The sequence below is a fragment of the Doryrhamphus excisus genome, chromosome 18, assembly GCF_030265055.1.
Source record: "Doryrhamphus excisus isolate RoL2022-K1 chromosome 18, RoL_Dexc_1.0, whole genome shotgun sequence".
In the NCBI taxonomy this organism is placed as follows: Eukaryota; Metazoa; Chordata; class Actinopteri; order Syngnathiformes; family Syngnathidae; genus Doryrhamphus; species Doryrhamphus excisus.
In genome coordinates this window covers 15,460,296-15,472,500 of record NC_080483.1, presented here as the reverse complement: position 1 = coordinate 15,472,500, position 12,205 = coordinate 15,460,296, and the positions used below count along the sequence as shown (strand labels likewise).

The 12,205-nt window shown below is 38.7% G+C and overlaps 2 protein-coding genes across 6 annotated transcripts in view; one reads left to right on the top strand and one right to left on the bottom strand.

Moving 5' to 3' along the window:
• The window catches only part of fmoda (fibromodulin a), a 58,064-nt gene that overhangs the window by 33,493 nt on the left and 12,366 nt on the right, over positions 1-12,205 (top strand). The window lies entirely within an intron of this gene.
• zgc:113307 (uncharacterized protein LOC553753 homolog) lies at positions 3,981-9,390 on the bottom strand. The gene is made up of 5 exons (XM_058055163.1): positions 9,283-9,390; positions 7,304-7,627; positions 6,890-7,214; positions 6,489-6,806; positions 3,981-4,263 (listed from the first exon to the last, which is right to left on the bottom strand). Exons 2-5 carry the CDS (start codon positions 7,604-7,606, stop codon positions 4,112-4,114), a joined length of 1,098 nt encoding a protein of 365 aa, XP_057911146.1. The 5' UTR covers positions 7,607-7,627; positions 9,283-9,390; the 3' UTR covers positions 3,981-4,111.

Below are 12,205 nucleotides of genomic sequence, written 5' to 3'. Positions count from 1 at the left end.
GGCTTATACTGTATTTGTATGTTAGTGCATTTTGGTAGCCAGTGTTAGTATTAGTATTTTTCTGATTATTATTATGTAATTATTGGTGGGGTATCATGCGACACCCAACTCGCAAGATGAGACGATCCACGAGATTGGGTCCACAAGATGAGATTTTAACATATAACCGGACAGGCACAATTAGTACTTTTCGAACATTAGCAGCATTTCCTGAAATGCTGGCTTTTCAAAGCTATTGAAGTGCAGCATTTCTTTTGCAAAAACTTTCTGTGAAACCAGACACTTTTGCTCTTTTCCGACCAATTTTAAAGGCATAAAGATGAGCGTTAAAACTAGACACAATACATATTTATGTTGAACAACCCAGACGCACGACTAAGCCATAAGTATTACAACGATAACACGATAGCAAGTTTGTTAAGTGCACTTTCAAAAAAATCAAGTTAGCATGTATCCCATGAATGTGATAGCTATTTGTACGGTAGCTTGCCCGTGGAACAAAAAACAGCTAGTTAGCCGCCCCCAGAGAGGCAGGCAAAATGTGTAAACAAAAATGGCAGAAAGTCAAATGAGAATGAAACATCAGCGATCACTTTGCTAACCATTATGATGACCTTCGATATGGGTTAAGAAGATGGATTCAATAGCCAAATCTCACTGAAAACTGTATATGTAATGAATAAAGTAATAAAGTTCAATGATGGATTTCCCAGCCGTTCATCTGGAACCGTTCTCAGAAACCTGCATCTGTGTTGTGTTTAATTTCAGTGATGCAGCAGGAGTTTGAGTTTGTGGTGTGACACCGATTTAACGGGAACACGGTAAAAACAATACGAATAGACATGTGACTAAAACCTGGACCGCCTTCTAAACTGTCTCCTCTAAAGTGGTCTCATTAACATGTAATACCTCGTTTGTTTTTTTGTTTTAGTAAATCAATGCAATGTGCTTTTAATGTGCACGCTCAGCTCAACCAAACACACTGCAGAAAATTTACAAGAAGCACTTTCACTTTTTGTGTTGTTGTTGCAATGAGTCAGTGTCTTTCTGGTATAATTCGATCAGGAGACGTTTGTGGTTTGATTTAATCATACAAGAGTTGTTCCTGCGGTAAGACCTTGTCCAGACAAATTGAGCCTGTTCGGTTCATCACAAGTAATCGTCAGTGCGTCTACAGGACAGGGTGTCACCTGGAAAATATGGATGTTGCTTTAGTCATGCTGTGTGAGACACCGGCACAAAAACAATGGCCCTGTTTTTGACAGCACATGATTAGTTCATCAGAAATGGACATTTTGTTTTTGTTGATGACTTAAAAAAATAATCCAGACTGGCCGGTGTGAGGCGGGCACCAGGAAACTTCAGGGGAGATGCTGCAGCTTGAGAAAAATAAAGAAAAGCTTTGTTTTTCTCCAGATCTGCTACGATAACTTCAGTTATGTTTCAAGTACAGCTGTCAAAATAAATGCGTTAACGCCTTATTTCATTAATTAAGTTAAATTTGGCGGCACGGCGGTCGAGTGGTAAGCGCGCAGACCTCACAGCTAGGAGACCAGGGTTCAATTCCACCCTTGGCCCTCTCTGTGTGGAGTTTGCATGTTCTCCCTGTGCATGCGTGGGTTTTCTCCGGGTACTCCGGTTTCCTCCCACATTCCAAAAACATGCTAGGTTAATTAGCGACTCCAAATTGTCCATAGGTATGAATGTGAGTGTGAATGGTTGTTTGTCTATATGTGCCCTGTGATTGGCTGGCGACCAGTCCAGGGTGTACCCTCCCTCTCGCCCAAAGACAGCTGGTATAGGCTCCAGGAAAAAGTGGTAGAAAATGAATGAATGAATGAATGAATGAATGAATGAAAGTTAAATTTGTGTAATTAACACGTAAGTCTCTCAGTTATGATGGCGAGCGTCTCCACACAGAGTCTGACGCCCTTTTTTTAACTTCATTCTGATCTAAACACATCAACAGTAGTACAAGAACGCAAGATGCATTCAGGGACATTTCGATCGTCACAAAAAACAGCTTTATAATGCCTGTGTGTGGAAATAAATTGCGATGTTTAAGTATGCTGGAAAATACACTGAAAATACATTAAATTACATGATGTCCTCGAATGCAACCTTGCATTGCTTATGCACGGTTTAAAGTATGACAGAGCACATTTAGACAAACAACCATTCACACTCACATTCTTACTTATGGACAATTTGGAGTCACTAATTAACCTAGCATGTTTTTGGAATGTGGGAGGAAACCGGGGTATTTGGACGCATGGGGAGAACATGCAAACTCTGAAGAAATGCCCCAGTGGAGAGTCAAACCCATGTCTACTTGATGTGTGGCCTGCTCGCTAACCACTTGCGCACCGTGTGGCCGTATTTTCATTCATTCATTCATTCATTCATTTTCTACCGCTTATCCTCACGAGGGTCGCGGGGGATGCTGGAGCCTATCCCAGCTGTCTTTGGGCGAGAGGTGGTCGCCAGCCAATCACAGGGCACATATAGACAAACAACCATTCACACTCACATTCATACCTATGGACAATTTGGAGTCGCTAATTAACCTAGCATGTTTTTGGAATGTGGGAGGAAACCGGAGTACCCGGAGAAAACCCACGCATGCACGGGGAGAACATGCAAATGACACATAGAGATGCCCAACGGTGGAATCGAACTCGGGTCTCAAAGCTGTGTGGCCTGCTCGCTAACCACTTTTCACCGTGCGGCCGTATTTTGTTTTGTTTTTTTGAGGAGTCAATAGTTTTATGTGTACTATTGTTAGCATCTTGATCAATAAGTTTTTCAGTGGATACAATGTTTGTATTCGTGCAACACAAAAGTTGTCATGATGCCACTAGTTCCACTATCCCATAAAGATATACAGTATGTCTTGGTATGCTGCACATAATAACACATCTATGAGTAACTGTTACATTTGTTCACTTCCTGCTTTCCTAATATAGTTTAAGGTTTTTTTTTTGTTTGTTTTTTTTACACATCTATCAGTGCGAGTGCACTTTGGGAAGACCCTGTGACCTTTCAGCAACCCAACAGTGCATGATTAGTTTACACAAATGGGAGCTGAAACAGGATAAAGGTTACACGGCTTGCTTCTAAAACGCTTTTGTTCACTTCCTGCTTTCCTAATATAGTTTAAGGTTTTTTCATTCATTAATTTTCTACCGCTTTTCCTCACGAGGGTCGCGGGGGTGCTGGAGCCTATCCCAGCTGTCTTCGGGCAAGAGGCGGGGTACACCCTGGACTGGTGGCCAGCCAATCACAGGGCACATATAGACAAACAACCATTCACACTCACATTCATACCTATGGACAATTTGGAGTCGCCAATTAACCTAGCATGTTTTTGGAATGTGGGAGGAAACCCACGCATGCACGGGGAGAACATGCAAACTCCACACAGAGATGGCCGAGGGTGGAATTGAACCCTGATCTCCTAGCTGTGAGGTCTGCGCGCTAACCACTCGACCGCCGTGCAGCCAGTTTAAGGTTTTTTTTTTTTATTTTTTTTATTTTTTACACATCTATCAGTGCCAGTGCACTTTGGGAAGACCCTGTGACCTCTCAGCAACCCAACAGTGCATGGATAGTTTACACAAATGGGAATTGAAACAGGATAAAGGTTACATGTCTTGCTTCTAAAACCCTGTTAAGTAAGTTTCCATTGAGTCTTTGCCACTTTCCTATTTATATCCATTTCCTTTATCTCAAATGACTTCATGTTTTCTTTGTTTTTGCCGCACGGCCATCCATATTTCATAATCTCTGTTGGTGCCTTGTCTTATTAATCGAATAGACACATGAAGGTAATGCTGCATGTTTCCGATCACATGACATAGAATAGGTGTTTAAAAGTCTTCAGAGTGGTTTTTCAGCAGTTGCAGATGACGTTCACATCCCAGCGCTGCTGTGGTGTTTTATGTTAATAAAACAGCTCCCAGCCCAGTGAGTCAGTCTCCCCACGGAGCGCTACTGACTTTTGCCACTCTTAAATGTTTTGTCGTGGCGCCAAAGACGACCGGCTCAGTTGAAACATGAAAAAGGAAAATACTGCAGAATTATGATGTTTTTATTGATTATCAATACATGTTCAGAAGTAAATGCTTTCAATCACTCTCAGACAGAAAACCCAATCAGAGGGGAGCTGTCGGTAAGACATCTTGTTGCCGTCCAGACGTAGCGTCTTCAATCTGGAGTAGCTCAGAGGTCCTACTTCTCTGCAGAAACTGGTCACGTTGAACTCTTAAAATAAACAGATGCCATGAAGGTGTCACGAAAAGGAGCAAGACAAGTCAGCATTCTTTCGGCGTTGAAAAAGCTTTGGGTCGCCGCCATGTTCTGTGTGTTCATTAGAGGAACTCTGACAACATTTCCTCTCACACAGTAGTCTGTGTTCCACATTAGAGTTCTTGCAGGTGCTGTGGTTAAAATGGAGGCAGGGAGAACCACAGTTTTTTTTTTCACTTCAATTTCAGTCATAATACGGCTCTCAGCCTTTTGTCTGTCTCGGTTTTTACCACTCGGTTTTTAACACTGCTTCCTAATTCGCACTGTCAAGTGACCCAAGTTCGTATTTTCAGGTCAAAGTGACGGACAGCAGGTTGAGATAGAAGAAAGAGGAGAATGGAAAATCGAACATGTGTCTCTTTGTCATCTGGGACTGTTTTCGCGAAAACCATCACAGATGTTTTCATACAAATCTCCCTTTTCTTTTGCTAACCTACTTTTTCCTTCGTGATACAATATTCACTCCCCTTTAACTTCTCCGCCCTCCACCCAAACTCCCCCCCTCGAGTACCAGTAGACCCAATTAGACCACTTCACAACCAAAGTTTGTATGCACAATAATCCATTGTTTATAATGGTTAATTGGTTCCAGACCCGATCGAGATAAGCAGGATTCCTTCTTTCAAATTTTCATAGTAAGAACATAGTATAAAACATGTTTTATGACTTGTTAAAATATCTGTTTTAACACTACTAGAGCCCTCTAGGCATGAACTAACACCCCTATAGTCACCTTTACACTGGTATTACCCAATATAGTAGACATAATGACAGTAAATAAGCAATTTAAGGTGTAAATAATGGTAATGGTAATGGTTTTATTTCATTTGAACATGCATCAGATTACAATTGAATGCATCACAAAATCAGTTCACAGTAGTGAACATGTCCAAAAGGAGTAGGAAGAAGCAAAGCTTATTAAATCCTACTCCTCCATCTGGTACTTTTACAATCAGTAACTGTTAAATTTGTTCACTTCCTGCTTTCCGAATATAGTTTAAGGTTTGTTTTTTTTTATTTAAATTTTTTTTGTCCTGTACTGAAGTACGAAATGATATGATCATACAATGACATGATGTGTACCATAGTAACTGTCAATATAGTGATATATATCAGTAACTGTTACATTTGTTCACTTCCTGCTTTCTTAATATAATTTAATTAAAAAAAATAATTCAATCAAAAAAATAATTTAATTTAATTTAATTTAATTTAATTTAATTTAATTTAATTTAATTTAATTTCATTTCATTTCATTTCATTTCATTTCATTTCATTTCATTTCATTTCATTTCATTTCATTTCATTTTTGTCACGTATCGAAGTACTCGGTGATATGAGCATCCAATGCCATAATGGGTACCATAGTGCGTGTCAATATAGTGATATATATAGCACATCATGACTGGTTCAAGACTCTTCATCCTTGTATTTAGCAAACATCAACTGCTTGTATTGTTACTTGAATTGGCTCATCGTTGTGCATTGTTTGATTTCCTTACTCAATCCATTCCATAGTTTGATTCCACATACTGAAATGCTATGGCTAGCATAACGTAGTCCTAGCATAGAAGTGTTTCAAATTTACTTCTTCCCTGAGATCATATTTGGTAATGGTAATGGTTTAATTTCATTTGAACATGCATCAGATTACAATTGAATGCATCACATAATCAGTTCACAGTTCCACATGTCCAAAAGGAGTAGGAAGAAGCAAAGCTTATTAAATCCTACCCCTCCATCTGGTACTTTTACAATCAGTAACTGTTACATTTGTTCACTTCCTGCTTTCCTAATATAATTTGTTGTTTTTTTTTTAATTTTTTTAATTTTTAATTTTTTGTCACGTACCGAAGTACGAGGTGATATGAGCATCCAATGCCATAATGGGTACCATAGTAAGTGTCAATATAGTGATATATATAGCACATCATGACTGGTTCAAGACTCTTCATCCTTGTATTTAGCAAACATCAACTGCTAAATTCAAGGATGTTGAAGAGTCTTGTGTTGACTCATGTGTTCCTATAAATGCGTTAAGTGGTGGCCAACAAGTAACACTGGAGGTTCAGAGTTGACTTTCAGCGTACCATGGACTATGGCAACAAAATAAAACCAAAAATGTTTACATACCCCCCCAAAAACCGATTTGACAGATTTATTATTTAAACACAGCTCACCTTGTATCTCATTAGCTTCCAGGTAGAGGTGCTGCAGCGTGGTGGCCACTGTGGGTATGCTAGTAAGCTTATTGTAGGACAGGTCCACTTCCACCAGGCTGGAGAGGTTGAAGGCCTGGGAGTGGATGTCATGGCTCTGCAGGCCGCAATGACTTAAACGAAGGTGCCTGAGGTTAACAAATCCCTTTAAATCCTCCTCATGGATCCCAGAGAAGGAGTTTTTGGATAAATAGAGCTGCTGCACCGAGGGCGGTAAATATTTGGGAACCGATGAGAAGGAGTTCCCACTGAGGTCCAGCAGGTTTAGACTGAAGAGACCTGCAACACAAGTGAACACACATTTTCAAAATTTTCAACCAATGGTCTGAATTCCGAGCGATGCGTCTAGCATGGTCTTCTACCATCGAGTTCTCCCTCTTGGATGGTTTTCAGTCTGTTCCCCTGCAGAAGTAGCACCGTCAGGTTGTGCAGGTTCCTCAGCGGTTGAGATCCGATGTTGCTGATTTTGTTGTAGGCGAGTCTGAGCTGCTTGAGGCCGGCCGGCAGATTTCTGGGCATTGAGCTCAGTTGGTTGTGATTGGCAAAAAAGTAGTCCAGTTGCGTCTGATTTTGCAGGAAACCCCTGTCCAGCTGGTCGCTTCTCATAATGTTGTGGTCCAGGATGAGCCAGCGTAGCCCGGTGATGTTTGCCAGATGTGGAGAGGACAGGGATGAGATGTTGTTTCTCTGTGAACGATTTGAAATTGCATGGAGTCAGAAGAACTTCTAAAGAACTTCCAAAGAACTTCCAAAGAACTTCCAAAGAACTTCCCTACCTGCAGAAACAGATACTGAGCCGTGGCTGGCAGGAAGTCGGGCACGTCTGCCAGGCTTCTGTGGTCGCAATACAGCGCCGTTGGCCACTGAACGGGGCAGTCACACTCCTGAGGGCAGGCCCGAGGGTTGTTGGCTCGGTACCAAACCGGGTCCAAGCGGCCCTCTAGACTCATCACGCTGGGCTCGCCAAGCATGCGGTTAATCCATAGAGGTATGCCGCCATAGTCCGTGTTAGACAGAGTGGTCGGCGAGGCGGCGGCAAACGCACACGTCAAAGCCCACAAACCGTGTAGCACACCCATGAAGACCAGATCTATGTAAACCTGCATGGAAACACCAGAATAAAACTGCATTCTTACTGCAGACTTCATTATGTGTTTGTTTAGATTGAATGTTTTTCATGCCTGACCAGTCATATTTTGGTTTAGGCCGTTTAAAACTATTAGCAGTAAATTGCAGGCGTTTGCAGTCTGTTCCTAATTAGCATAAATAAACACTCCACTTGCTCCACACATAAGGACATGAGACTCGTGTACAGTCTCGTGTACAGACACGTAATGCCTAACCAGAAGGATAAAGGATAAAGCAAGTTGGTCACTATAGTTATAAATTTATTAATTTATGCGATAAATATAGCTATGATTTTTTAATTTAATTTAATTTAATTTAATTTAATTTAATTTAATTTAATTTAATTTAATTTTTATTTTTTATTAATTATTTATTCTAAATTATTTAAATTATTTGTACAAATTACTGTTTAAAGTTCACATCTTGTGGTGTCCATAGTACCCGGAGAAAACCCACGCATGCACGGGGAGAACATGCAAACTCCACACAGACGCCTAATATTTATTAACTGTACAGTGTTTTAATCATTTTAAAAACGATAACTCTTATACATATATATAACTAAATCAAAACTTCACATCTTGTGGTGTCCATAGTACCCGGAGAAAACCCACGCATGCACGGGGAGAACATGTAAACTCCACACAAAGATGGCAGAGGGTGGAATTGAACTCGGGTCTCCTAGCTGTGAGGTCAGCATGCTAACCTAAGTGGTAATAAAGTTTTTGTTTTTTTTTCTGGTGGGTTAGCGGAGATAGCTGACAACAATAAAAGCCCACAGCTGCTTTGGAGTTTAGTTAAAAACATATGCAAATATAGCTAAAATAGTTTTTAAAATTTTGAATTTTAGCGACAAAATTGGTCTTTAATTTCACCACAATATGTTCTCTGAAATTTTTAATAATCTTCGATATTTTCTTATATCTAAGCTTAATTAAATTTCCTCTTTTATCTTTATAATCTAACGAACAACATGCAATTTTCTGAACTTCAAAAATGGACACTGTAGAACAGGGTCAATTAAGGTCATCATGGAGCAGGGGTGTCAAAAATGTGGCTCGGGGGCCATTTTTTGACAACATGGCTAATTTTTTTTTTAATTGGCCGTCAGCATACCCTGAAAATGTAATTCATTCATTATTAATAAGTTATTAGATATTACACTAGTTTGTTTAGACACTTTAATATATGCTAACTTTTTTTTTGGATAGGTTAGCATATATTGTATATACCTTGTATATACTCACACTGTTGTTTTTAGCATCTGTAATGACCAAAATGCATCAAAGTAGCCCACCTGCACCCGCCCTTGGCATTATAACTCAATGAATTATCTTCTTATTCTTCCTTTTTTCTTCGTTTCTCTACATGTATAGCTATTATTTTATTGTAATATTACACTTCCAATACCAAACACACATTTTCATCATCGGGAGGTTTGTGCACATCATCATGTGCGCAGTGTCACGCTACTTGACTGAAGCCAAAATAGTTGCCAAGAGAAAAGTATTGCAGAGCATCGCGCCAAGGTAAACACAGTCACTGATCACATGATTGGATTCCCAATTTTTGCAGGCCTGTGCAGCCCGCATACACACGGAGCAGAAGCAGATGCAGACAAATTTACCTTGCCGATGAAATGTTGATGAAATTCCCAAATTTAGCACTCGGGGGTTCTTGCAGGCGCTGTGGTGTGTGTCAACGAGTGTGTAAGTGTGAACATTTCCATGCTGTGTTTACTTGCAGTCTGGTACATTCCTCTTCTCCAAACCCTGGCCACATCCCAGACCTCCTCCATGGGCTCCCCTCGCTCTTGTACCCCCCCCAAAACAAGGTAGCAACTTTGGTGCAAACATGTTGCGTGTAACATGGCGTTGCACATATGTAAAGTACGCATGCCATTTTTTGGTGTGTCCATATGTGTGTGTGTGTGTTGCCTTGAGGTCTTCTACAAAGTACCTGGGGATCCAAAGAGACCATTTTGTGTATGTGTGTGTGTGTGTGTGTGTGTGTGTGTGTGAGATCCGTGTTCGAGAGAGAGCAAGAGAGAGAGACATCAAAGCAGTGTCGCGCAAAATGATTCCAGACTTTTCTCCCTAATAAGAGATGAGCTCAGGGTGAGAGGAGACGAGATGGAAGTGAAGGATAAACGCTAAAAAAACGATAAAAATTTTATTTAACTGTATTTCATTAATATCTGCACATGATAAAAAAAATCCTGCATTTGCAAAGAAAATAATACTTTGATTGACACTACCACAGAGGTAATCGTTTAACTGCTTGTTTATTATTTGGCTGCACGGTGGACGAGTGGTTGACGCGCAGGCCACACAGCTAGGAAACCCGAGTTCGACCCCTGTATACGTGGGTTTTCTCTGGGTACTCCGGTTTCCTCCCCTACGTATTCCAAAAACATGCTAGGTTAATTAGCGACTCCAAATTGTCCATAGGTATGAATGTGAGTGTGAATGGTTGTTTGTCTATATGTGCCCTGTGATTGGCTGGCCACCAGTCCGGGGTGTAGAAGACAGCTGGGATAGGCTCCAGCACACCACCGCGACCCTCGTGAGGATAAGCGGTAGAAAATGAATGAATGAATAATTAGCCTATTATTATTACTATCATCATCATTCTTCTTCTGATTATTACTACTAACACTAGTACTAGTAGTAGGCTAGTATTAGCCGACTACTACTAGTAGTAATAGTAGTAGTAGGCTAATACTAGCCTAGTATTAGCCTACTTATTGGCTTGCTTATGAGCCTGCTTTTGCCCTTATATAAAATTTGTCAGAGATTTTTTTAAATAAAAAATAACAAATCTATTAAATATTATCTATTAAATATATATATTAAATAATCCATAAAATAAAAAATAAAAAATAAAAAATAAAAAATAAAAAATAAAAAATAAAAAATAAAAAATAAAAAATAAAAAATACAAAATACAAAATACAAAATACAAAATACAAAATACAAAATAAAAAATAAAAAATAAAAAATAAAAAATAAAAAATAGAAATAAAAAAATAAAATAAAAAATGAAAAATGAAAAATGAAAAATAGAAAATAGAAAATAGAAAATAGAAAATAGAAAATAGAAAATAGAAAATAGAAAATAGAAAATAGAAAATAAAAATACAAAAATACAAAATAAATAAAAAATAAATTAAAAAAATAAATAAAAAATAAATAAATAAAATAAAAATTAAAAAAATAAAATAAAAAATAAAAAAAAATCAAATTAAATTAAATTCAATGGCCCCCTAAAATAGGCCTAATGACACCACTGGTGACCAGTTTGCATGTTTGTATGGGTTTTCTCCACCCACATCTCAAAATATGCAAATTAGCAAAACTCTACATTGTCCATAGGTGTAAAAGTGAGCGTTAATGCTGTTTTTTTTTTACATACCCTAAAACTGACCCTGCTTCTCATGCCAAATGATAGCTTTGATACGTTCCATCACACCCATGACCCTAAAGAGCATTAGCGGTATAAAAACAAATGTTATTATTTCAGCATACATTTCATTTATGGTGATATTTTTGTGGTTGTTATAAAGACACCGTGTTAGGAGATCAGAATAAAATAAAAAAAAATATTCCACCGATGACAATAAAGGCGTGATAAAGTTTAAACCTCGCATTGCTTAATCCGTCTGTCAGCAGCATTGTCGTGTCTTTCTGTGCCCCCAAGTGTTTTTCTTTCAATGTGAGTGATTTTTTGTGTCGTGTTGTTGTCTGCGTTATTTATTGTCTTTGACATTTGGTGAAATATCACAAATAATTGCCATCACCTTTAAGTGAAGTGAGTCACTCTTGTTTGTATGTCGTAACTTTCAGCCAATCAATGCGCTGGAAAAGGGAACAATAATACATGATGTTTATTACAGAGAAATAACAGATTGCGACATTATTTAAAATCCCGGCAACCCACTATGTCTGATTGTTTCTTGTGGCGTTGAGAAAAAGAAAAAATCTGAGCTGTGTTCATCTTTATTTCAGTGGGTAAATGAATAGATTTTTTTTTTTTGGTATACAAAATTAAGATTAAGATTAAGATATGTCTTTATTCGTCCCTTAAAACAGGGGTCTCAAACACGCGACACTAGTCTGAGGCCCCCGCCTTGATATGAAAGTTTAATGTTAGCGCGGCCCGCGCAAGTTTTAATATGGACGCTGTATGGTATCATGTACCCAGAAAAAATTATTACGTTTGATTCATGTTCATGTTAAAGGTTAAATAACTGTCAATAGTTACCCTCCCTATCCGTGTGGAAGTGGTAAGTTTTTGGCTTTTTAAGTTTAAAGGAAATAACTTGGAGGCTACCGTTTAGGTCGCTTTAGCTCTCTAGTTTGCGAGTTAGCATGTGTCTCAAGACCCTGCAGTTGCGCAATATGTTGTAAATAAAAAGAGTATAAATGTGACTATAGTCGTGTTTTGTCATGTCTACAGGGCTCTAATAATGCTTTGTTCATTTTAATCTGAAAAAAAATAATTTGTCTACCCACCAACTATATGTGGTTTTATTATTTGCCGTTTTATTA

Excerpts from the sequence above, each read along its gene's own strand:
- zgc:113307 (XM_058055163.1), bottom strand. The coding sequence starts at position 7,606 with ATGGGTGTGCTACACGGTTTGTGGGCTTTGACGTGTGCGTTTGCCGCC. Across the intron at positions 7,215-7,303 it reads CTCAGTATCTGTTTCTGCAG|AGAAACAACATCTCATCCCT; the intron begins GTAGGGAAGTTC and ends AATCGTTCACAG. Across the intron at positions 4,264-6,488 it reads GGAAGCTAATGAGATACAAG|AGTTCAACGTGACCAGTTTC; the intron begins GTGAGCTGTGTT and ends GTTTATTTTAAG.